The following is a 24672-nucleotide window of genomic DNA, read 5'->3' as shown; positions in this document are numbered from 1 at the left end:
CTCAGTGAATTTGTAAACATGGAAAAAAAATGGTCATAGTTATGTGATACAATACATTCATTTGAAAGGCTTCAGTCCAGCCAATATCAAAGCGGCGCTAGATTCTACTCTGGGGGTGTCTGCTACTTTGTTTACAATAGTAACATATTGGGTGGCTGAGTTTAAACGAACTCGGACGAGCTGCCAAGACGAACATCGGAGTGGTCGACCAAATGAGGTGACCACGCCAGAAATGGTGACGAAAATCCAAAATGGTATTGGATGAACGTCGACTGAAATTGCGCGAGCTAGTAGACATGGTAGGCATTTCAAAAAGTGCTGTACATCAGATATTGACTAAAAATTTGGAAATGATAAAGCTGTGCGCAAGGTGGTTGCCGCGATTAATCACAATGGAACAAAAACAGCATCGTGAGGATGTTTCAATCGAGTGTTTGGCAAAGTTTAACAGCAATAAAGCAGAGTTTTTGCGTCTATTCATAACCATGGATGAAACATGGGTCCATCACTTCACACCTGAGACAAAAGAACAGTCAAAACAATCGACTGAAAGGGAGAATCTGCTCCAAAGAAGGCGAAGACAGTTCCATCTGCAGGCAAGGTCATGGTGTCAGTTTTTTGGGATGCGCGTGGGGTAATTTTCATTGATTATCTTCAGAAAGGAAAGTCAATCAACGGCGTGTATTATGCAAACTTATTGCAGCGTTTGAGTGATGAAATCAAGAAAAAACAACCGCATTTGGCGAAAAAGAAAGTTTCAACAGGACAATTCATCTGTTCACACATCCGTTATCGCGATGGCCAAAATCAATGAGTTAAAGTTCGAATTGCTTCCTCATGCACCCTATTCGCCAGATTTAGCCCCCGTGGATTATTTTCTGTTTCCAAACTTGAAAAAATGGCTCGGTGGTAAAAGATTTGCCAAAAATGAATAGGTGGAGTCTGCGGTTGATGGCTATTTTGAGGAGCTCGATGATTCTTCCTATAAACAGGGTATCGAAGCTATTGAACATCGCTGGGAAAAGTGTATCTACCTAAAAGGAGACTACGTAGAAAAATAAAATAAAAATTTCCCAAATTTTTTGTGTTTTCTTTGTTAGGTCGGGTACTTCTGGGACTACCCGCGTACCAGTAGTGGCGAACCTATGCCACTCGAATGTTTTATTTTGAAGAGAGAGAAAACGGTACCCATAATAATAAATGACAGACCGTATTGTATAAAATATAGCAGGCAAATACTCAAGAGTAAGCATTACGTATAGGTCGGTCCTTAGGCTTTGTGCGTCACATAATATTATCACACTAGCTGATCAGGCGGCGGGGGAAGCCGCGCTGCGAATCTCTGAGTTTGATCAATTTATAATGCTTGAGACCATTATAGCGAGAGAATGTAATAAAAAGAAAAGAAAGAAATAAAAAGGATTTCAAGTTATTATACACATTTATATTTTTATAAAAATCGATGTTTTTTTTAAATAAATATAAAAAATATTACAACTATGAATTAGTCAAAAATCTGTACGAGAAAACAATGGAAATGTTCACTATATTATGTAAAAATAAATAAAATTTGAATAAAATGTATACCAGCTGTCAGCTAAATGCGAAAAACCAAGGGTATGGTATGCAACGTTACCTCTAATTTTTCTATTATCTGTGTGGATCATCAACGCATCTGAGCAGTGGCGTAACTAAAGTTGGTGTCACCCGGTGCGGTAAATTTACACCCCTATCCCCCCCTCCCCATAAAAACACACATACAATTTGTCATTAAAACCTATATTTTTAATGTATTTATTAATTTCAATAACACTAAAAGCGATAATTTTTGAAGTAATAAATAAAAAAATAGGAAATAAAGAAAAAAGTATTCGTTGATAAAATGCTTATATTAAATACTAAACTTGCAGAACGTTTTTTTATAATTATATTAAAATAATATAATGGTATTATATTAGATTAATTGTGCATGTGATGGTTTCATGCATTCGAGAAAAACTAAAATCTGACAAAGGAAACTTTCTTTTACAATATTTTTGTGTGAGGAATGTGCGGAGGATGAAAAAATGTGTACGGACACATTTTGGCAGGTGTCCGCGCGCACATGCGCACACCTTACATGGAACATTGATGGTATGTAATAAATTAAATAAAAATACCGTGAAAGTTGCAAGCAATATTTCTACAATTGGATAAGTGAGGGCTCTGTAGCAGAAAGTTCGTAAGATTTCCCATTATAAACCACAATACCATAAATACGTATTTTATTACACAATGCAATAATCCTTCTTGGTACTCACGTCTCCAACAAAGTACAAAGTAAGAAACTCATTAGAAATCTCCGCGGGAATTCGATTTAAGTACCACATATTGCGTGCAGAACTAAGCTCCAAAATCTAATCTCAGATCGCGTCGCTGTGTGTAATACAATATTCAACATTCAGACATTACGGTGATCTTTAATAATCGAAATCCTGGCGACAAAGCGACCTCACACATTGCAAATCTAAACGAAATATTTAACGGTAGTATTACAAAAGATTATAATCAACAAAGTTCTCGGTGCAGGCGTGATCATTTCTTATTTATGATTACAGATGGCTTACATGGCCAGTGGCGTCTCCTGAGTAAGCAGGTTTAGGAGTGATAAATTAATCGACAAAATAAATGTAAAAACTAGATCTTTGAAAGAGTTGCCTAGGCAGTTTCATGAACAGATGTTACTGTACTAAAAGCTCTTTATAATTCTAAAGCTGACTTAAGAGTAGGTTTATTGTTTGGGCCCCGCATCAGTTTAAGTACCACTTAAGCTAATAAACACTCTAAGATAACTATATTATTATTGTGCCACGTACTTTTCCGACTTATTCGCGGTGTAAATGAGAACTCCATTAGTATTATATTAATACTATCGACTGAAGGTACTTGATGGAATTTGATTTTAAATTCTAATGGATTCAAGCTCTGTACTATTCCATTTAAGTCGTTTTTTGCGACCCGGGTTTCGCCTTTCGGCATCTTCAGGCGTCATGTACACTCACCAAAGGTAAACACACACTGACAACGAACACTCTTAACTCTAGCTTATATAATAAATCAATACAATAAACTAGGTAAAAACTCCATCCACCTATCAAGTCAAAGGTCACAAAAAATACCTACTTTTACCTACTTTATTGTATTGATTTATTATATAAGCTAGAGTTAAGAGTGTTCGTTGTCAGTGATCATTCATCATTAAACAATACTTCTACAACATTAATACTATTAATACTAATTCCATTTAAGTCGTGTATTGCGACCCAGGTTTCGCCTTTTGGTATCTTCAGGCGCTGTGTATACTCACCAAAGGTAAACACACAGACAACGAACACTCTCAACTCTAGCTTATATAATAAATCAATACAATAAACTAGGTAAAAACTCCATCCACATATCAAGTCAAAGGTCTTTTACCTACTTTATTGTATTGATTTATTATATAAGCTAGAGTTAAGAGTTTCGTTGTCAGTGTGTGTTTACCTTTGGTGAGTGTACACGACGCCTGAAGATACTGGAAAGACGAAACCCGGGTCGCAAAAAACGACTTAAATGGAATAGTACAGAGCTTGAATCCATTAGAATTTCTATTATTATTAGTAATATGGACTGTGTCCCTGACCTGACATGGCCCCCACAAGGGGGGGCTCTAACCTAGGGGCCCGGCGTAGCGGGTCGTCCTGGTAAATAAGATAAACACATATCTTAAATTTGCTCTAATAGTAAAAAAAAAAAAAAGATTACCGAATATGACCGATGCTTCATGTCTATTCGTTCGAGCTCTAGTCGTAACTTGGTAATATAGAAATCTAGATACAATATCTACTGTTATAGTGTCGGGTGACTTTAGATATTGTATGCGTATTAGAAAACAATAAATTAAAGATAGATATCTCATTCTATTAAAAATAATATTTCCTATATAATCCCGAAATCTCGTGCACTTCAGGCGACTTTTTGGAGCAATTTACTTTTATGTATACATTAAATTTTATGATAATATTATTTTATAGTTATTTTTATGGGTTCACGTATATGTTCTGGGCGCATTAGTTCGGAAAATAAACTTTAATTGCCGTCTGATTAATTGATACAAGCGGCCGATGTTCAATCGATAAGGAATTTTCTTGTTGGCTCAGTGGTTAATGGTCCGCTCTCCCATCCGGCCGATGAGAGATTAGTTCCTGCTTAGGAAATTTGTAATTTAATCGTGCTTTTATAAATGATTATCGCCATTTAAAAATGTCATAAAGCGATTAAAAACATAACAACATTATAACTGCTGTAGGCATGCTTAAGAATATAAATGTATTAGGGAGAATATTGTGTTGAAACATAGATTTATTTAGAACGTTTAATTTATTAGGTACTGATACATATTCTTACACCATATATTTGAATTCATGGACCCGGGAAGCTTGATAAATCGGGGTAAAAAGCTGGACTCCACCGCTGCGTGGCGCACGCAACAGTTTTGCCAGTGGCTTTAGGGACAACCACGTAGGATTTATTATTCACCAACTTACCGCAAAGATATTATATGAACCACCATACGGTGGTAAATGTACCTACCTAGTACCTAGAACATGCGTACATCCCATATTATCATATTAGTGACGTACAGACCCCCTAAGATAAAAAATTAGCAATCTAATTTTGATTTTCCAAATAAATCCTATTCATAAATATATAAATAAAGTACCTATTCAAACAATTATATAAATTATACATGCATGGCTTAATTGAAACAGTCTCCTTTCTGAGAAATCATAATACATAAGTACCTACATACTTACAGCAGAATACCTGTCAATTTAGTATTTAGAAAATAGTTTTCATTTGGAATAAATTGCATGAACCAATGAAAATACGAATTCCGGTATTCGTAAAATAATTATAAAAAAACGTACCAATTATTATAATGTGTGTAAAAATCTCTTTAAAATATTAATATTTTATAGCATGTGTCATTGTTGGTCACCAAGGATGATGAAGGGCCGCGGAAGTAAACCAGACATCGCGTAACCCAACCAAAAAAAATACAGCCCTGTTAAACCTTTTATGTTAATTAATACATTTGTTTTCCACTTTCAATACCAAATATATCGGTATTGTCTGATTTTTAAAACCAGTATCATAAAATACTGGGATACCGATTTTGAATTACCGGTATTGCAATCCTTAGTTTTCATGAATTTATATTTACAATCGAATATAATAGAATTTATTGAATTAAAATAATTAAGGTAACCTTCTATAAATTATTTTTAGATGTGTACTAAAAGGTGTAGGTACCTACTTGAAAGACAGTTTTAACTAAAACATTGTAATATTATGTAAGATTAAAGACATTTCCTTTGGCTAGCCGACACAATATCCAACTGACCATCTTTACTACATTCACCATCATTAGTTACAGGCTCAGAACAAGAATGGTTACAGGCTTTCATAAGCTGTTTATAAATAGCTAATATATAGTTTAATTCCTTCCCACGGGCGCCAGTCGATCTTCCTAGTAAAAGATCAATCCAGCATTCCAGAAGACCTGCTGTTACATTATCTATGGTTGAAACAATGCCATCCTTATAAGGAGAGATAATAAAACTGTTGTTTATTAACACAACTAATGAGTACTGACAATGACAAATGGTTATTGTAAACGCAGGTCAAGTCACAGGTGTGAATAATTTGGTAACCTCTGATCAATCATGTTCTATATACATTAAAAAATCCTTATCTACTAGGCAGCGCTCGTAATGGAATATTTTACGAACCGGAGCGCTCGATAATTTTACGAAAATATTAACATACTTACTGTCCGACAAGAAGATCTAGGCAATAACCGGAAGTCGCTAGTGCGGTAAAAAGTATGAGGAGCTTGTTAGTTCACATTTTTAACACGAGGACGACTCGTCGCTAACCGGAAGGCGCTTCAGTCGATGTGCGGTTTAAAATGGTACGAGCTCGTTAGTTCACAGTTTTAACACGTGAAGATCTTGTTGGACAGTAGTTATATAATCAATTGCATGCATTTATAGATATATTCTTTAGAGAGTGGGTGTATTGTCTGCAGTGACGTCCCTAGATAAAATGCCGCCCCTAGGCAGCGCCAAAGAGCCGCACCATTTTTTTAATACAGTACTGAGATACTTTTTATCATCCTTTCATGACTTATCTAAGAAATGTGTTGTATGTTGTATAGATACATTACTAACAAAATATATACCACTAAATCTAATTTAAACGCCATCTATACTTCAATAAACAATATTACGGGTCCGCGGTTTCAGATACATTTAAAAATACACCTGACAACTATCAAATCTCGCGAATGACTGGCAAAAATATTTGGATCAATTAAATAGGTAAGTACCTATGTACCTACCTATAATTCAAATATAATTCCCAAATCTGCACGTGTCATTGCTGGCATTAAGGACGTGACGTCCAAGGACAATGTAAGTAGACTAGATATCGCGAGCTGATTTTTTTAATGGAAAGATATTTCCGTTATTACTAAGTTAAGGTACCTATTTCTATATATCTAAAGATTCTCCTCGATTTGCCGCCCTTCGAGTAACTGCCGCCCCCAAGCGACGCTCAATCTGCCTACCTCCACGGGACGTCACTGATTGCCTGGGCCCGGCATCAAGCATTATGGTGAAGAGGGCTTAGAAGAATTTACTAAAACTCCTTTACCATATGGCTGTATGGATATTATCCGTGGCTCTATCTGACTACCGTTTCCATAAGTATGCTTACATACTGTAGTTAAAAATATACAATAGATCTTTATTTAGCCACATATTTTTTTCCGACTAATACGCGGTGTAAATGGAAACTCTGCTATTCTTGACAGCATTGACTTGTGTACCTATACCTGATAATTATTTTAGAAATCGGGAGCATCAGTTGTTTGTTCGCTCAATGTATAGAAATACCCTGCCATTGGTAATGCCAATTGGAAGGGCAATAACTGTGTTCAATCGAACCGCTTTGGATATAGATAAATTCCACTTACGTGGGAGTGAGTACAGGTGGATGTTGTTTTATAATTAAGTTCACCCGGTATGCTTCCATTTACTTTGTGTATCCATTTATTTTTTACTCATATTATCTTGTATTGTTGTTTAAATATTATTATTATTATTATTATGTGTATGTATTTAGATATTTTTGAAGCTATACTTCCTTTGGCGCGTTTGGAAAATCAGATCAGAGTGTATTTTTGGCGTGTGACATGCAACACATAATTTATTTTTTCACACGAAAAAAACGCACTCGATTGGATTCGAACCACCGATTGTTCGGTTATCAGCCAAACGCACTACCTTTACGCCACAGTATAATACTGCAATCGTGACGATTATACAGTATAATATTATAGTTTAGAATTGTTCCGTTGCCTAGGCAGCGTATTTATTATTGTCGGCCATTTGCAATTCCTTACGTAAACAAACGATTAAACTTCAGAGTGACAGTTGGTTCTTTAAAAATAAAAACAAAGAGAAACCATTATATAATTTAGTAATATAAGTTAAAGTGTATAGAAATAAACCAACGGCGTTCCATTAAGCGGTCCTTTTTCTTGAGCGTGTAATTTAACAAGATAATTAAGAGCTAGTCAAAGAATCTAGTTTATCACAAGTTTTGTTTTTGTTTTGTTACGCCAAAGAAGTATAACTTCTAACACGCGTACATAAGTACACACACCGATTTTGTTTTTCATATATTTCAAGAATACCGGTATTCAACAGGAAATTCAGAAATACCGGTACCTATTAGCATTTTCATTCGATATTGCAATCCCTGCATATTATTATAATGATTTGTTACTTATCAGTCTTATCACTTACCGCAGCATTCTTTGAAATCAAATCCCAACGCATAACTCCCTGCCTTACATTGAAACGTAGCCCGAAATCGAAAGGGTACAGTAGATATCTACTATGTTGGATGACATCTAATTTGAATAATATTACACTTTTTCTTTCACAACCAATTAAAATATGTTTAATAAAAACTTCTTATAAACATATTATTTAAAAAACATATTATTTCCATAGTATAAATATTAAAAACTATATATTTTCTAATGTCTCATATTATTATATTTATTATGTCACCTATCGAGTGAATATCGTTTTATAAATACAATGTATTGTCTAATCCATGGTTTCCCAAACTATGGGTCGCGACCCACCAGTGGGTCGCGAGCGAATATTGAGTGGGCCCTCGCCACTGTATACATGAATTTAAAAAAATAGAAAGTGATAAATTTGATATTTCATTCATTTATTTATAATTCTTAAAAATTGAAATAAACTTAAGTTACGGAAAATATTGTGATAAAATAATAATAATTTGAATTGCCAATGCACTACAGATGGCTTGATTCGTTGCGTTGGATTTGTAACCCATTTCAAGACGACTTACCAACTAGTATGTCAACAAAAGCAAGTGAAGAACTCATTGATTTATCAGAAGATACGTCACTGAAAAAAAGTTTCAATCGTAAACAGTTAACGAAATTCTGGCTCTCAGTTGCTGATAATTATCCTTGCCTGTTCGATCAAGCTATGAAAATCTTCCTCCTCTTTACTACCTCATATCTATGTGAGGTCGGATTTTCGGCTATGGTTAACATTAAAACTAAATACCGAAATAAATTGGATATATCAAACTCACTGCGATTAAAAGTAACTAAAGTTGAAGTTGATGCTAAAACTGTAATGAAGAAAAATAAGAAACAAATACATCCTTCCCATTGAAATAACTTTGTAAAAAAAACCTTGCAGGTGTAGGTATTTAAGTAATATTTTTTTTTATTTAAGTTGTGTTTCTTATTTCAACAGTCTTTCATTCATATTGGTAACACTTATAAAAAATATTTTTTTTATTTCAATTAGAACAAATAAGTCAGCATTAAGTAGTTCCACGACTCGCCACTAGGGAATCTGAGCATTACCAATATTTATACCCTCTTTTCTCTAAGACAGCTAAGAGGTGGGTCCCAAGATTGGAAATTTTTGTTAGATGGGTCGGGGCCCAGTCAACTTTGGGAACCACTGGTCTAATCCATTATAATATAGTTCCATACAAAGCTAAACATTATTACAATCAGATAAAATTGTCATTTCCAATAATATTGAATTGCGTCCCGTAAAGATCGACTGACTACCGTATTCAGGTAGACTTCCGTATCTCGTTTGCATAAATAAATGCACCTATGTATGAAATCTCAGTGGCTCTAAACCTTGTTACTCATCGCACAATAATTGAAACTCGAAGTATTCTGCACGTCATGTTGATTTTTAATTTGATTTCTTTTGTTTAAAACATATATGTATCTACTATAGGTGAGAAAACTGGTCGATTTTGAAGACTACGTATACTTACTACCGGTATAAAAAAATACTTAGTATCAAAACTTATTCCAAAATACTTACAAGTATTTGGAATACTGTATAGAGCGTTTGGCGTGCGTATGCGACATAAGTCTCATACTAAACTAGAACTAAAACTTAACTATGGATTAGTATTTGAAATATCGGTTTCAATAGAATCGCTAAAAATACACTGAGCTGGTCTTTTCGAAATGTCCCATTTAGTATAAAATTTTAAACACATTTTAAATTTATGAGTTGTTTTTATATGTTATAATATTCTTGTTAACATAAAATGAATAACAATGATTTTTTTTATTGTAAACTGCGTCACCTCAGTCACTCACCACATTTCCGAGGGAATAATATGCTACTACAGACAATTCATGACCTCTTGTTCATACATAAGATGATGTCATTCGCATGCATAGACTAATAAATTAAAATGTAATAATTGTATTCGAGTGCTATCTCGCTCGCGCGCATTTAATGTCAATAGTATTCAATAGTTCATCACAAGTATTTTGAAACAAGTTTATTGGGCCACACGTACTGAGTATGGGTAGTTTCATCTGATACTTGAGTACACAAACTGGTGACAGTATTTCCAACTCACCTCTAGTATCTACTATAAAAATACTATCCACCAGTATAAGTTGTCCGCTGAGTGAGGGCTCCACATGCTAATATTTGAAATATCATTCAATACTTTTTATACTGTGATGAGCTTAGTTCTAAATTCAAACACCTGACGATTTATGATCGTATATATACCTACTTATAGATTTAGCTAATTTTCGATTAGGTATTGCCAGAATTGCCCATATTATCATGGACTAACGAATATAATATAACGACTATAAATGAAAAATCGAAGAAGTAATGGAAGCACATTATTTAACCAGAAAAAATCAGGTGGCGGTACCACCTGTCAATATTCTTGGACGTGGCTTAATTCTGCAACATAAATTATTTTGATCTTCCCCATCGCTACCAGACACCAAACCTATTTATATCTTTCCGTCATTCTGTCGCAAATTAATTGTAATGTCATTTAATATTTTCTATATACTCGATATTTCCTACGTGCGTACTGTACTGTAAGCATATGTCAAACTATTATGAGAGTATCCTTTAGTTTATCTGTTTTCACCACTCAATTAAAATAAACGATACCTTTATTTTTTTGTCAATTTATTTTGCAAATTTTGAATTTGCGTTTACGTGTTTTTCTTTCACCTTATCAAAAAACTACTTACGCATTTTAATACGTCTCTTATCTCGCTCTCTCCTACACATTTTCATGTTATTTTTTCTCTCATGCGTTACAGATAAATCAAGACAATATACTTATATATATATATATATATACCTAAGAGAATGTGAGGTCCCTTATTATAAGGGTTTCCTATGTTTCACGATACTACAATATTTCGATCACAATGGCCGTGCGGCTTACGAGTCAGCTTACAATGTCGTGGGTCCCATGTTCGAATCCTGACTCTGGCAAATATCTATACGTATTGTTTTTCAAATTGTGTTTGTAGTCAGAGTATGAACCTAATAGATTGAGCAAGTGACTAATATACATTTCAAGTAAAAACAAAAATTTGTTAATACAAATCTCCATCATTTGAAGGCCCAAATGATCCTATCAGGATTAACGGCCCACATGCTCAGCATAGGTCAAAATGGAGCTTTTATGGTATTTTCAGAGCATAACCCTGGACATTCCTTAAACGTTGTAGATAATCTATTTATATACTTTTGAAGCCTTATTATCCTTTATATTATTTGTTTTAAACATTTGATGACTGCATAAAGTATTTTTATTACATAAAATAGTATTCTTTTAAATCTGTCGCTCTAATGTTTTAGAATATAGTCATATTTCAGTACGTCCATGTGCAGTGGTGTTAAGATTTATTAATTTTTAAACGCATTTACAAAACCTTCAGTAAATTTAATGTTAACATTATATAGTGACATATTTACGATAAAAAATTATATTTTATAATCTTTTTGATCCCAAATTTGACAAGAATTAGGCATTTTATTATTCAAAAATGGGCACGATTAACACATTTGAAGATAATTCTAAAGATTCTGATTATAAGCTATGTCTTTGACCATTCAAATGTGATAAACATCCTATGAATAATGTTTGCTTTATAATAATTATTGACCTAAGAATAAGGTAGTATTTTTTTGAAATACGCCATTTCTATTGGAATTTCCCAGTGGCTAAGCTACAACATACGGCCGTAGCCATAAATTGACAAACGATAAATGAAGTAGGGAGTAAGATCATGTTAACGCGCGTGTTTGAGCATGTACCGTTTTTTTTAAAAAAATCGATTAGATACAACCCAATGCGGGTTTTAATCGTCTCCAGGAAACGTCTCCTTCTGAAGATCCACTCTTCACTACCATAAGCTTCAAAGATGCCGTGTTTCTTTCTACATATTATTACAACTTCACTTTAGAAGGTTATGTTTCACTGATCCTTAGCTAGAGGCAACCGTTTCTTTAGCTATCTGATCTCGTGAGAATTTACTTCTTGACTTTTGTGCAGTGGAACTGAATTAAATTTATTTCGTATTACTACTCCGTTAAATTTATTATGCAGCTCACCGGTAAAATTTCAAACGAAAATACTTTTAATGAGTATTTTCATGCAAGCTTATATTATGAGAATTGATGTAAAGCCTTTTAACACTATTTTGAATAGGAATAAATAAATTCTAAATAATTACCATATATTTATCTGGAATAAAAGTTTATCAAAATATTATTTACTGCTATGTGATCTCGAAATATTTTATAAAATAATAATTTCAAATTACTCCGACCTCTTCATTATCAGCCTAGATCCATCCACTGCTGGATGAAGGCCTCCGCAAATTGATTCCACTCTTGATTTATGCAATGCGTTGCCACGTACTTCCCCAAGACTCTACTATCTCATCGACCCAACGATGTATTGTACCTACCTCTTGGATACCAGTACATGAATCTATTTTTCTTTGAGACATGTGTCTTACTATAAATTTAACCACCCTAAAAAAACCCTTCGAAATAAAAACACTAACGATTCATAATATATGTACGAAAGGAACATGGTAATAAGTATTTGTTTTAAAAATGAGTTAAATGAACGCCTCTGAATTACTAAATTTCCACAAAGAAACATAATAGTTCCCATAAAAAACTGCCCAGAATTCTTTTAACTCTCCTGAACAATAGCGATTTTAGACAATATATTTCCGTTTCCTTTCGCATACAGTATTGTTCGTTTCAAATTGTTTCAAACGAGGATTCGAAATAATTAAATTAACCATCGGAACGATTATGTAATTACAATTTCCCGACATCAACATAAAACAGATGTTATCTATCATTTTGTCTTATTCCAGGATGGTTGGGAGCGCTGTCGACGGCCGTCGCCCTTTTCATCTCACCAGTGACCGTGGCCTGCTGCTTGAGGAAGTCCACCAGGGTGACAGCGGTTCTCGGAGGGCTCGTGGCGGCCCTAGGGTGCCTCTTCACGTCGTTCGCCTCGCAATTTCATCAACTTTTCTTCAGCTATGGTAAGTCTGATAATTTACCAATACACCTGCTGTGCTAACACTCTGAAGTAGTGGTACCCCGAGGGGAACTTTTTAGAAGCTCTAAGCTTATTTATTAATCTTCACCACAATATTTAACTCTAGGTATATCGTTGATAAATTATAAATACAAGTTAATCGGTCGTTGAAGAAAGAATATATTTGATGAAATATTAATTATTGTTTTGCCAAAAACAAGTGAATTTAATTAAATTGTCTGAAATCGTACTTGTGGATAAATTCTCATAACGATATATTTTACGCATAATATATATACATATTGCATGAGAAAGAGTAGACTTTGAGATAGTAATATAACTAATATAAGTATTAAATTAAACCTATATAAAATACATAGGTACATATATAATCGAAAATCGTAATTGAAAATTATGAGTCAATAGCATACTCCAGTGGAAATTTTGTCGAATATTTTATTTATAATTAAAATTAAAAATATAATACAGATATTAAGGCAAATCCTCTACCTACCAGAGGCACCTTGCGGAAAATCCCATCTTATTATTACATAACATTATATGATCATATTTATTATTAAAAAATAGTTTTATATCAAATCGACCGTCAATATTGGGACCATACATAAATAAGATTTGATATAAATAAAAAGGATTTCAAGATATATACATTTATATTTTTATAAAAATCGATGTTTTTTTTAAATAAATATAAAAAATATTAAAACTATGAATTTATCAAAAATCTTTTCGATACAATATAGCAAACTTAATAAACTATTTTTTATTAATAAATATGACAATAAAATAATGTGAAATAATAAGATGGGGCCCTGCAACAAATTCACATTTTATAACATTTTTTTAAATTGTAGGTAAGTTTATCTTTGACTTAAAATAAAAAATATTTTTCTATCTAATGTTTTCATATACATATTTATTAATTAATCTAGTTGAAATTGTAAATTATCAAAAAAAAATGTCAAATTGCAAGCTTCGTATTTTTCCGCTAAGTTCTGGTAGGCAGAGGATTCGTCTTAATAAGCAATACCTACTAATAATGCCAAGGGGAGACGTCTTGCTGGAAAATCTTACTTATTTTCTTCACGTGCATTATAATGTGTCACGAGCAAAGTACCGATTAGTTCCAACACTGTGATACATACTATTTTTATTAATATTTTTTTGATCATGCGTCATATTGTATTTATGTCCAGGGGCGGTGGTTGGCGTTGGAGTGGGCCTGGCACGAGACTGTGCGACTCTGATGGTGGCGCAGTACTTCAAGCGGAAGAGAGAGCTGGTGGAGGTCTTCGTGGTGTCGGGGAGTGGCCTCGGGATAGCTGTCATGAGCGCCTTCATTAAAGGGGCAATTTCGTGAGTCAGAATAAATACTAAAATGCTAAAAGAATTACTAAACATGACAAAACTTATTGTATCTGTTCAATCCATAAAATCAAAGAAAAAAGTAGAATCTCATAATATTATGCAAGTAGTTCCTCAGAACTCATAGTCGTAGGAACCTATATACATGACTACCCAGTAAACCTTAACGCTCTGGTGGTTATAAATACCAAACTGAAGATTAGTGGTTGTAATGGAGAAATCTTCTCTAAAGAATTCTCGAAAATTATCAGAATATGTGAATCTCAAATCTCGATAAAAATTCGGGAAATCTCGAGTAATTTCATTTCTCGAGAAATCAATAATGAGATTGTCAAAAACTCCAGAAGTTGATAATAGGAAAAAACCGCAACTTTATGTATTCGAATGAAATTTTTAAATTCCTTGACAAAAAAACACTTTATTTTGAATTGAAACAGAATATTGTGTTAATTACATACTCGAAAAAATTTGTTTTGTGCAATAAAAGCTTAAAAAAGGTACTTAAAAAAAAATAATCTCAAACAAATTTAGTCAGCAGAAAATTTGGGCTACATGAGTTAAAAAAGAAATAAAGATTTATCTCAAGAATTCTCGAAAGATTAATAAACCAATCTCTAATTCTCGAGAAAAAAAATATTCCTGGTTTCAAGAATTCTCGAATCTTGAAAAATCACAAACTGTAGGTACTTACCCAAGATCACTGTTGTGTGAACTTAAATAAGCATTATTAAACCATAGTTTCTCAATTTAAATAAATAATTAATATTACGCCGTTAGTTTCGTTTATTCAACCTGTTTTCATTCATTGCCATTTCAGAGCCATCGGTTGGAGACTTGGCCTGCAAGCCGTCACCGGAGTTGTGTTCCTGACCTTCATCCTCGGAACTTTCTACCGCTCGGCGTCCCTCTACCATCCTCAGAGAAGAGCCATCCTGCATCTGAAAAACCAGAACAAAATCAAGAGGAAGATCAAGGACAAGACAAAGATCGACGAGAGTCCCCCATTCTTCGACTTCTCCACTCTCAAATCGAAGACTGTGAGGATACTGCTATTATCTACTGGAATTTCAGCGTTCGGGATCAACACGCCTATTTTTTATCTGGCGCATCAAGCAGAAGAAGAAGGTAAGTCAATCACGCACCTAAAGAAAACGGTTATTAATTCTAATAAAACTAAAAAAAATACCCATCCTTCCTAAAACATCCATGACGCTATAAATGTGCCAGAATGAATGATTGCAGTGCCTCACTTACATGCTTCGAAGCGTAGCTACACGACATCTATGAGTCAATCATGCACTGCAGTGTCCAAACTTGATGTTACTACCCCTCCCTTTAAAAAAATCTAATCTTGGTTCCCCGTTTATTTTATGAAATAAAACACACATTTAGGTATAAATAGTAAAAAATGTAAATTGTAATTGATTTGAGTTTTGTACTAATTTTTTACAACCCGGGTTTCGTCTTTCGGAATCATCGGGCACTACGTGCACTGACCAATGGCGAATATACACTGACAACGAATAAAGTTAATTCTTGTTTATATAGCAAAACCTTATTACCTAAGTAGAGGATAAGATATTTTTTTAATATGTTGAGTACCTATTTAAAGTGTTTGTAAAACCCCATAGGTAGAGTATTAAAAATTACAGTTAAGTATGTAAAGTTTCAAATTTGTATTGGTATATTGGATTAATATAATAGGTAGGTGCCTAATAGTAAAACAAAAAAACAATAGTGCCACTTTTAACTCTTTTTCTATTACTAAATGGGCTCGATGTATAGATTTTATTGCAAACTCTAATGAAAGAATTTAGAAAGATGAAAAATATTGATGATTTACACAGCCGTCAGTTTAGGCTTTAAGCGACCTCGCATACAAAAACCACTAGATATTATCACAAGTCGTATGAGGTAGCTGGCGAGGTGTTCATTTTGGGGACGGTTTGGACATGAGGATTTTATGCGAGGAGATGTGGGGGTGCCGCATGCACATCAATTCGATGGAGAAATATAGCAACGGTGTATAGATGCTGTAGATGAAGAGCATCCCCAGAAATAATCAATAAATTACTATGTAATAAATACTATATAATATTATATCTATTGTTGACGGTGAACGCGAGCGTATCCAATCGAATATGTGTGAGTCTCCGTGTAAAACTAACTAATAATAATTCATAGTATTAATATTTTGTCTACTGCGTTCCTTAGATACAATTTCTTTTCATCCTTTCAGGGTTAGGCGAAGCAGTAGTCCTTCTCCAGGCATACTTGGGACTGGCATGGACCACTGGATGCGCCGCCTTCGGTCTGCTGGTGGTGAAGTCATCACCAGAATGCCGAATCGGGCGGCAGTATCTCTGCCAGGCCGCCGTCTTCATGTGCGGAGTGTCCATCCTGGCTTTTACAGCAGTTCACGGCAATTACCACGGATACGTCATGTTTGCTTGGATATACGGTGAGAGTCTCTATTAATGTTTAACTGCTTCAATCCAGTATTTGAGTGATTTCCGAAGTGGGTGTAATTGCTCTCTGAAGGGTCACTGGAAGAGAACAGGTGCCCTATGTTATAACTTGTGACATGAAGTCACCCGACGACATGACGTAAGCTCAATACACGCATCGAGGCGAGCCGCCCAATGCACACGGCTCACCATAGATATTATTATGCTGAAACATCTATTTGTGTATGGGGACAATGAATAACGCCAGTATTAGAGTAGCGTTAATTTCTCGAATGCTATTGACTCACTCCGGTAGTACGTCATAATGATGTCATATGACGTCATGTCGCCGGGCGACTTCAACTCGGAAGTTACAACATAAGGCCCCAGAGTATAAAAAGACGTATCCAGAAATTTGTACACATGCAGTTAGCCGTATCACACTTCACCGTGAAATGTTGTGTCGGAAATATATAGTCGTATATTAAAAACCATCCAACCTCTTTGGGTTGTATAGTACTGAGTTAGAATTCATGTCTAAATAAAACACGGCTCTTGTCAGTTTACAGAAAGCCAGCAGCAAATAAATTTTGAAAATAGCAGCTATATCTAGTGGATTATTTGTAAGGTTAGGTTTTCATTATTGAAAGAACATTATTGTCTGCAATACTCCACGAACAACGCGTAATTTTTTTATCTCGGTGCTATAGAGATGACCGTAGGTATAGTATACGATCATACCTTTCCGTTAAGAAAGCTCACGGCGATCTGTGCTACGGTGAAATATAATACGTACAATTTACATGTAAGACACAATATCCCCGAGGATAAGGAGATGGAGTAAGCTTGGGGCAGATAGGGATGAATGGAGATGTTTTGGAGGTAACCAAAATAGTACTGATGATGATGATGATGATGATGATGATGTATTATTTATGCAGCCATTTTATTTATATATTTACACATAATCCGATAAGAATAATTGTATACCCATTTATTAATCTATTTATTTATTTTGAATGGCGATTGGAACTTTTGCAGACTGGCAAAAAATTTCTGCGGACCGGCGGTTGGAAAACATTGTTTTAAAGAATGAATTTAATCTTTTCTATGCCTCACGATATTACTATGGCAGTATCTGACAGGCCGCAGATTTTTAACGACACACGTTGAATGTAGAGCAAAGCTCTACAATCGCTATAACATCGATAAATTGTGGCTTAGTGTTTCATAATTATTCAAACATATGTCGCTGTGTGTTTAATTTTTTTGATTATGCAAATCAATCGATAGTGGCTAGTAATTTAAGTTTAAAGTCGGACGAGATCACTCTCGAAATTTGTATGTGCAGCCTGTAGATCACGGCCTCATAGAGCGAGATAACTCGCTGAAGGCATTTTTTTGACCATGTCCGATCTAATAAGATCATATAAGCCTCCACAGAGTGGAGGTTTGTATTAACAGATTTGTTTTTACGAGAAATGGATGTTAGTCACTTGCCCAACTTATTAGGTCCATACTCTGACTCAAACATAAATTGAAAAACATTAAGTGTTTTTGCCAGACCCAGGATTCGAATCTGGGATCCTCTACGTTATAAGCCGACGCTTATGCCGCTCAGCCATCGTATGGCCATAGAACCGGTTAAAACTACTTTTCCAATGTTCCTTTACTCAATGGCAACTGTAGTTTAGCATTGTACCCGATGGATGAAATGACACTAATTCAATTTACAGGTATCTTTTGCGGAGGCTATCATTATTCTCTGAAGATGTACACTTATGAGAGAGTGAGATCAAGGAACTTTGCCAGGACCTGGGGCTTCGTCCAATGCTCTCAAGCCATCCCAATAGCAATCGGGGTTCCGATATCAGGTAAGTAATAATCTCATAACCATAATATTATACATGTATACGCATAATGTAGTCCAATGCGTAATGTAACAATAGTGTGTAATACGTACACAATGTACGTAAATTATTACCAAATGTCAAAACGGGCCGCCATCTTGTGTGAAGCCGTCATTTTCAATTCCACAATGTACTTAGATTGTGCAGAATATTAATCATTCTATGGCTACCATTTCTGTCATCCTTTTCTCTAAAAATATTTTAGATTCACCCATAATATGAATCTCTCTAGCTACAGTTACTTAAATCACTAAACAATTTGTAAAAACGCTTTTAAAGTGGCATTAATTTACAGTTTGTGATCTACCTTGTTAGTAGAACTAGGAATAGCTTCAAAATCTTGACAGATTTGAAAAACCAACATAGTTAATCAATTGTGCACTTCTTATGATACTCTCAATACATTCATTGATCTTTAACACTAGGTATACACTTATTTCAGGCTACATGAATGTAGGTTGTGGAGGAAAGGCAGGCTATTACTTCAGCTCCACGTGCGTGATCGTCGGTAGCCTGGCTCTGTTCTTCATAGACCTCCACAGAAGAAACATATCACGTCATAAGCATACAAGGTAAGACAATGTAATACCTTATAATGGTAAAAGAACAAGCCTTTTGTTAATTTGCTCCTCCTTTTTACTTTAATAGATTCTTTTAAGTGACTTAGAATATTAGTGTAATACTATCCTGTGATCTTAATGCCTTTAGGTTTATAATCTATTAATAACAGGATTCCTAGTGAATCCCAAAACCCAGCCGCCGGTACGACCTTAAACTTCTTCGGAGCTGAACCACCCTTTTTATGCCACTACATGGACTCCTGTTTTGATTCAGGGTGATAATAATGAACCCACGTTTCATTTCCCGTAACAATTTTGTTGATAAGCCTAAATCCTCTTGATTGACGCTAGACAGCTTTAAAAACTGGTTAGAACATTCCACGGGATAACTTTTTTGATGTGGCATAAACATTCGTGGCTCCCATCTTGCGCTTACCTTTGACATCCCAAGATTTTCGTGTATAATTCTGGAATTGTTGTTGAACAGATTGAACCTTTCTGCGATTTAGCCGACCATTTTCCATAAGGGCATCTTCGATTTTTAATACCATTTCATGTGTTGTGACAACACTTGGTTTTCCACAACGGTCATCATCTTCTACTGACTCTCTACCTTGTATAAATAAACGTGACCATTTTTAAATCATGGTTTTACCACAACAAAGAGTGCCATAAACCAATTTCAATCATTTTGGACGGTTTCCACACTTTTTCCCTGTTTTGTTAATTATTCTGCACGGACCTCAAAATTTGACATTTTTAAAATTATCATTGACTTTCATTTGTTCTTTTGAATATTGGAAGAGATTTAATGGAACAATCAACTTGAAATTGCACAAGTATACCTAAAAAGGATTACCTAACAAAACAATAATAATTAAATAATTTTAATCTCAATATCTACTTGCTACTTTCACCACCATTCCGCGAACTTATGGAACTCTCCTTGTATTTTAATTTCATTGATGAAATAAAATAATAGGTGCTTTATTATAAGAAAAGAAATCCTATATGTCCGGGTAAATCGGCATTGATACATAAAAAGAGTGATAGTATGTTCATGCTATATTAATACTCACCATGACTCTAACGGTGATTGTTTAAAAAATACCCATCATCGTATCACTTATCTAAACGCACACGAAGCTTTCAAGCTGAATATAATATGTAGATACATCATTATACACGACACAATCAAACATTTATACTGTAGATTCATATGAGGAAGGGTAGGCTGACAAAATCACCTCCGTGTCATATGAAATCGTGTCATATGACTGTTAATAGAGATGGGATCGACAAAAAAAATAATAGGGATGAGAAGATTTTTCAATACAAAAAACAATATAAAATATAATTAGGTACCTATGTAGATACTTCTGTACTCATATATGTTTTTTTCGAAATGGACCCATCCCCAAATCCCGCCTGCTTGTATCTCATCTCCTACAATTAATTGTGTATCGAACACAGCTGTATTTACAGATACATTTTTCACTAAAGACAATGATTGAGTTTTGTTTTGCCAACAGGAGCAACGGCAGCCAAGTACTATGCGAGTCGAAGAAGTGTCCTCAACGCAGGCACTCATTCAGCAGGGAAGGTGACAGAGAAACATCTCTGCCTGGTGCTGCTGCAGCTTTGGGTAAGTCATGACAACATCTTGTTGCTCCACCCAGAAAACCATCATAGTAGTTGGATGTATTACTGTAATATTGGAAATAATACAAGCTTATTGGAGAATGTTTTAGTATGATTGATTTCTTCTTCTTCTAACTCCATGTATGCTTCTTACTTGTGCGCCTGAATATGGGACCAAAGTGTTGTGATTTACGCCACGTCATTTTTCTAGTTCTCGGAGGTGACATGGGCAGTCCTACGGGGGCTGAAGCGCATTCTGCCCCGGAAATGAAAGCCGAGTTGACATGTATCTCTGAAGAAGGACTGGCGGACATGGACTTGCCAGATAACCTGCTTGAAGACTTAGATTATATCGGAGACTGTATCACAAGTTGCAATAAGGTATAAATCATTGCTATCTCTTTGGATGTAATAATTTATCATTATCGTTGATTCTACAATAAAATCTGGGCCGCATCAATTATGAGAAATGGTTATTAAACATTATAGTCAACCTATTAGGCCAGGTGCATACGATAACCACTTGTGAGTGTGATAGATCGCAGCGATTAGTAAATAGGTGAGCATCCCACTAGCGATTAAGGCTGCACACCAGGTGTTCATAGCTATAATGTAAGTGCATCTGGGTATGGGGAATGTATTCAGGAAAATGTTGCAGTCTTCAGTGAAAACGATAAGCTGCAGTAGGCAAGGTACTAGTGGTGCTAATTCTTGTCGACTAGCAGTGGACTTTTCGAATTCTGTAACAAGTCGTAACTGACCGCCACATCCTATGGAGCATGTGCAGAAGTTCGGAGCAAAATACAAGTTACAGCAGTTCTTATAACTACTAGTGGCTATGGTAAGCGATTGTGTTTGCGCAGCGTTTGGTCCATGCGCCAGTTCCAAAAAACAACATCAATGAATTTACCAGATGTTGAATTCGAATCCACATTCTTCCTCTCATCCATTGTGCACTACATTCATGAAAACTGAAATTGTACAACCATAGTAGGTATTTTGGATGACACCAATAAAAATAAGGTGGCAAGCCTTATTGAACAATAAAAAGTAATTATCTGCTGTCTAAAATTCTTACTATGCCACTGCCCAACATGCGTCTCTCCGCACTTTACCTACGTCTCTAAATTTCACTTATCTACAAGTATGCATTCATTTTTTCAGGTGGAGAATTATCTGATGCTCAGTGAATATGAAAACAACCTGATTGCCGAGATGCCGATGATACTGGACAAGAAAGGACGAAAGTGGTCGATAGCACGCGGGGGCAGTCGGAGTGTTGGCATAGGCGGTGTCACGCTGGCCGGAGAATCAGCTGAAATGGAAGACACCATCAGTCAGTTGCCCCCGCTCAACACCTACGGGAGGGCACCCAAATGGAAGCTGACTCCGCAGCAAAACAACAGGCTTATAACGGTCATCGACGAGGCGTCCGTATAGTAGTAAATTTCGAAGATTCTATAAAATGAATCTTTGACATATTTCATCGGTAGTTTTTAATAAATTTAATATAGTATTATCGATCCCAATGCGACTATTTAAAATGAAGGGCTCGGGATAAAAAGTGTCAATCATCATTTTAGTTAAAATTGAGTTGAGTCTCTCTAAATTATTTGTCAGAAAAAACTGATTTAACCTCAGAGAAATAATACTAAAGAGAAAGGGCTACGTCCGGCTACATAAAGCCATTTTCTGCAGAGATGCACAGTAGAATGTAATTTTTTTTTTTATTAACTTACCAATGTAACATTATACTATTACCTTGCTTCTCAGTACGGCGACTACATTCTAATACAACAAAGAGAACAATCTATTCTAATAAATTAAGAATTTGCACAAAAAAAACTATATATTTCAGCAACACGTACTCGCAGTACCTATTTGCACTATGGGCATCCGTCAAACAGATATTTAAGTACCGGTTACAAATCCGAAAACCTCTCCTTCATTAATATATCTTCTATCTTACTCTAAGGAATATTGCTGAGATTATACTCATGCTGAATGCTTTCTCACTAGCACTTATGGGTAATTTTTGTTCAGGCCTTGGATTTAACATTCGGTTGATTAGGATGTTTTTGCACAATATTATATTTTTATCCAATAATTTCTTGATGTAAAATAATATCAACAATAAATTATTGGTGGTAGGTGAAATTTTAGATACCGCAGTGCACACATGTAACCATATTTTCAAAATAATAATTGATGGAGATGGTTACTACGAAATTTATCAAAAATGATGTGTTTTGATACATTTATGAACTAAGTATTAACTAAATTGTTCTTGAAACTAAGAATATGAGGTTTGACACTGTTTTATGCCAACCCCTTCAAATAAAAACGCTGTATAAGCCATTATTTGACAGAATTGCTGTTTTCTAACCTAACATTTGAATTGGAATTCAAACTTCTATGTCGGTTATAAACGGGTGTAGGATGATCTGCCGACTAGACAATTGGACAACTGGATGACATACAACTAGTCACAGCACAGATAAATGAAATGCTTGAAAAAGTCTTCAGATACATTGTAATCAATACAATCTAAACGTTAGAAAGAGATGGAAGGATGAAAAGAGGAGACAGTAATATTCAGATATTTAACTCTCAATTTGTCATTAGACTGCGGCAACAACGGCATTAGGCTTCTAATCTAGTGTCGCAATGTGAGTATTGCCACGAGTGTTCTAATGCTCCAAACATCAACCTTCAGTTAATGTTGCCAAATGTGGTCTCCTTTGAATTTCTAACTGAATGGATTTAGAAAATAATATGGATTATTGATCAATAGAGATTAAAAAATCAAATAAGTCCAATTATTCACAAACTAAACCTAAGATTATATTTGGTCGTCAAATAAAAGAAAAAAATTACTTATAATATATTATTGTTAAGACTGTATTATAAAACTCCTTCAGTGAAATGCCGTCACATTATTTTAAGAATATGTAAACGTCCATTTATTAAACTCTCCTCATGCAATCAGAATAAATCAGTATCCAAAGTAATTTGTTTAAATGTAGAAGTAAGTTTGGTTCTGCATTTTATTTAATTTTTCTAACCTCATTTAGGGGTCGTCCATACATGACAACGCCCCCTAAGAGGGTAGGGAGTCTGATAATATAACATAATGATTTTTGAAGAGTGGGATTCAAAAGAGTGATTTTTAATATAATATCAAAAAATATAACTTTGTGTCCAGCTATTCTATGGTCTTGTTATTTATGGTTTTTGACGATCATTGCGCTAGTATTGGTTTTGTGAAGCTCCATTTTTGACGAAATTGACTTTTTAATACAGTTCATTTTTTTATATATATATAAACGCATCAAAATCGTTGGAAAAAATATTAGAAAAACAGAGATACTTTTTAAAAAATGTCCAAGAAACCACGGTACAAAACAATCATTCGGTATTGGTATGTCCAATGCGTGGACCAACCGGCGCTGAGGGTTATTATGCGGATACCGCCCCCTCTACTACGTGATTGGTCAATGGATCGTTTATCCTTTTCTAATATTTAGCTTTACTGACTACGTCCTCATTACACATATGAATATGTTATAATTTTTATATTAATTTTGTGAGAATTAGAAGCGATCGCTGCTAAAGTACAGTGTCTGCTGTTAAATAAATACAAATATTCTTCTTAATAACCAGATGGCTGCCAATGACGTCTTAAGACGCAAACTTTTCCGTAAACGGAACGCCGCT

General features: G+C 34.8%; 1 protein-coding gene across 1 annotated transcript in view; it reads left to right on the top strand.

The window, feature by feature from the left end:
- Window positions 1-23812, top strand: part of LOC147075979 (monocarboxylate transporter 10-like) — a 69406-nt gene extending 45594 nt beyond the window's left edge. Inside the window, exons 3-11 of the mRNA XM_085942300.1 lie at window positions 12842-13015; window positions 14229-14388; window positions 15215-15522; window positions 16637-16858; window positions 18581-18718; window positions 19197-19326; window positions 20847-20959; window positions 21167-21336; window positions 22120-23812. Of these exons, the coding sequence (XP_085798426.1) occupies window positions 12842-13015; window positions 14229-14388; window positions 15215-15522; window positions 16637-16858; window positions 18581-18718; window positions 19197-19326; window positions 20847-20959; window positions 21167-21336; window positions 22120-22395 (1691 nt within the window). The 3' untranslated portion in view covers window positions 22396-23812. The remainder of the gene's footprint in view (window positions 1-12841; window positions 13016-14228; window positions 14389-15214; window positions 15523-16636; window positions 16859-18580; window positions 18719-19196; window positions 19327-20846; window positions 20960-21166; window positions 21337-22119) is intronic.
- The last annotated feature ends 860 nt before the right edge of the window (window positions 23813-24672 follow it).

This window comes from Rhyacophila brunnea, unplaced genomic scaffold, assembly GCF_057557595.1.
Source record: "Rhyacophila brunnea isolate RB1 unplaced genomic scaffold, BYU_Rbru_1.0 scaffold_14, whole genome shotgun sequence".
Classification (NCBI taxonomy): Eukaryota; Metazoa; Arthropoda; class Insecta; order Trichoptera; family Rhyacophilidae; genus Rhyacophila; species Rhyacophila brunnea.
Note: the sequence above shows the minus strand (reverse complement) of the source record. Positions and strands in the feature narration are given on the sequence as shown.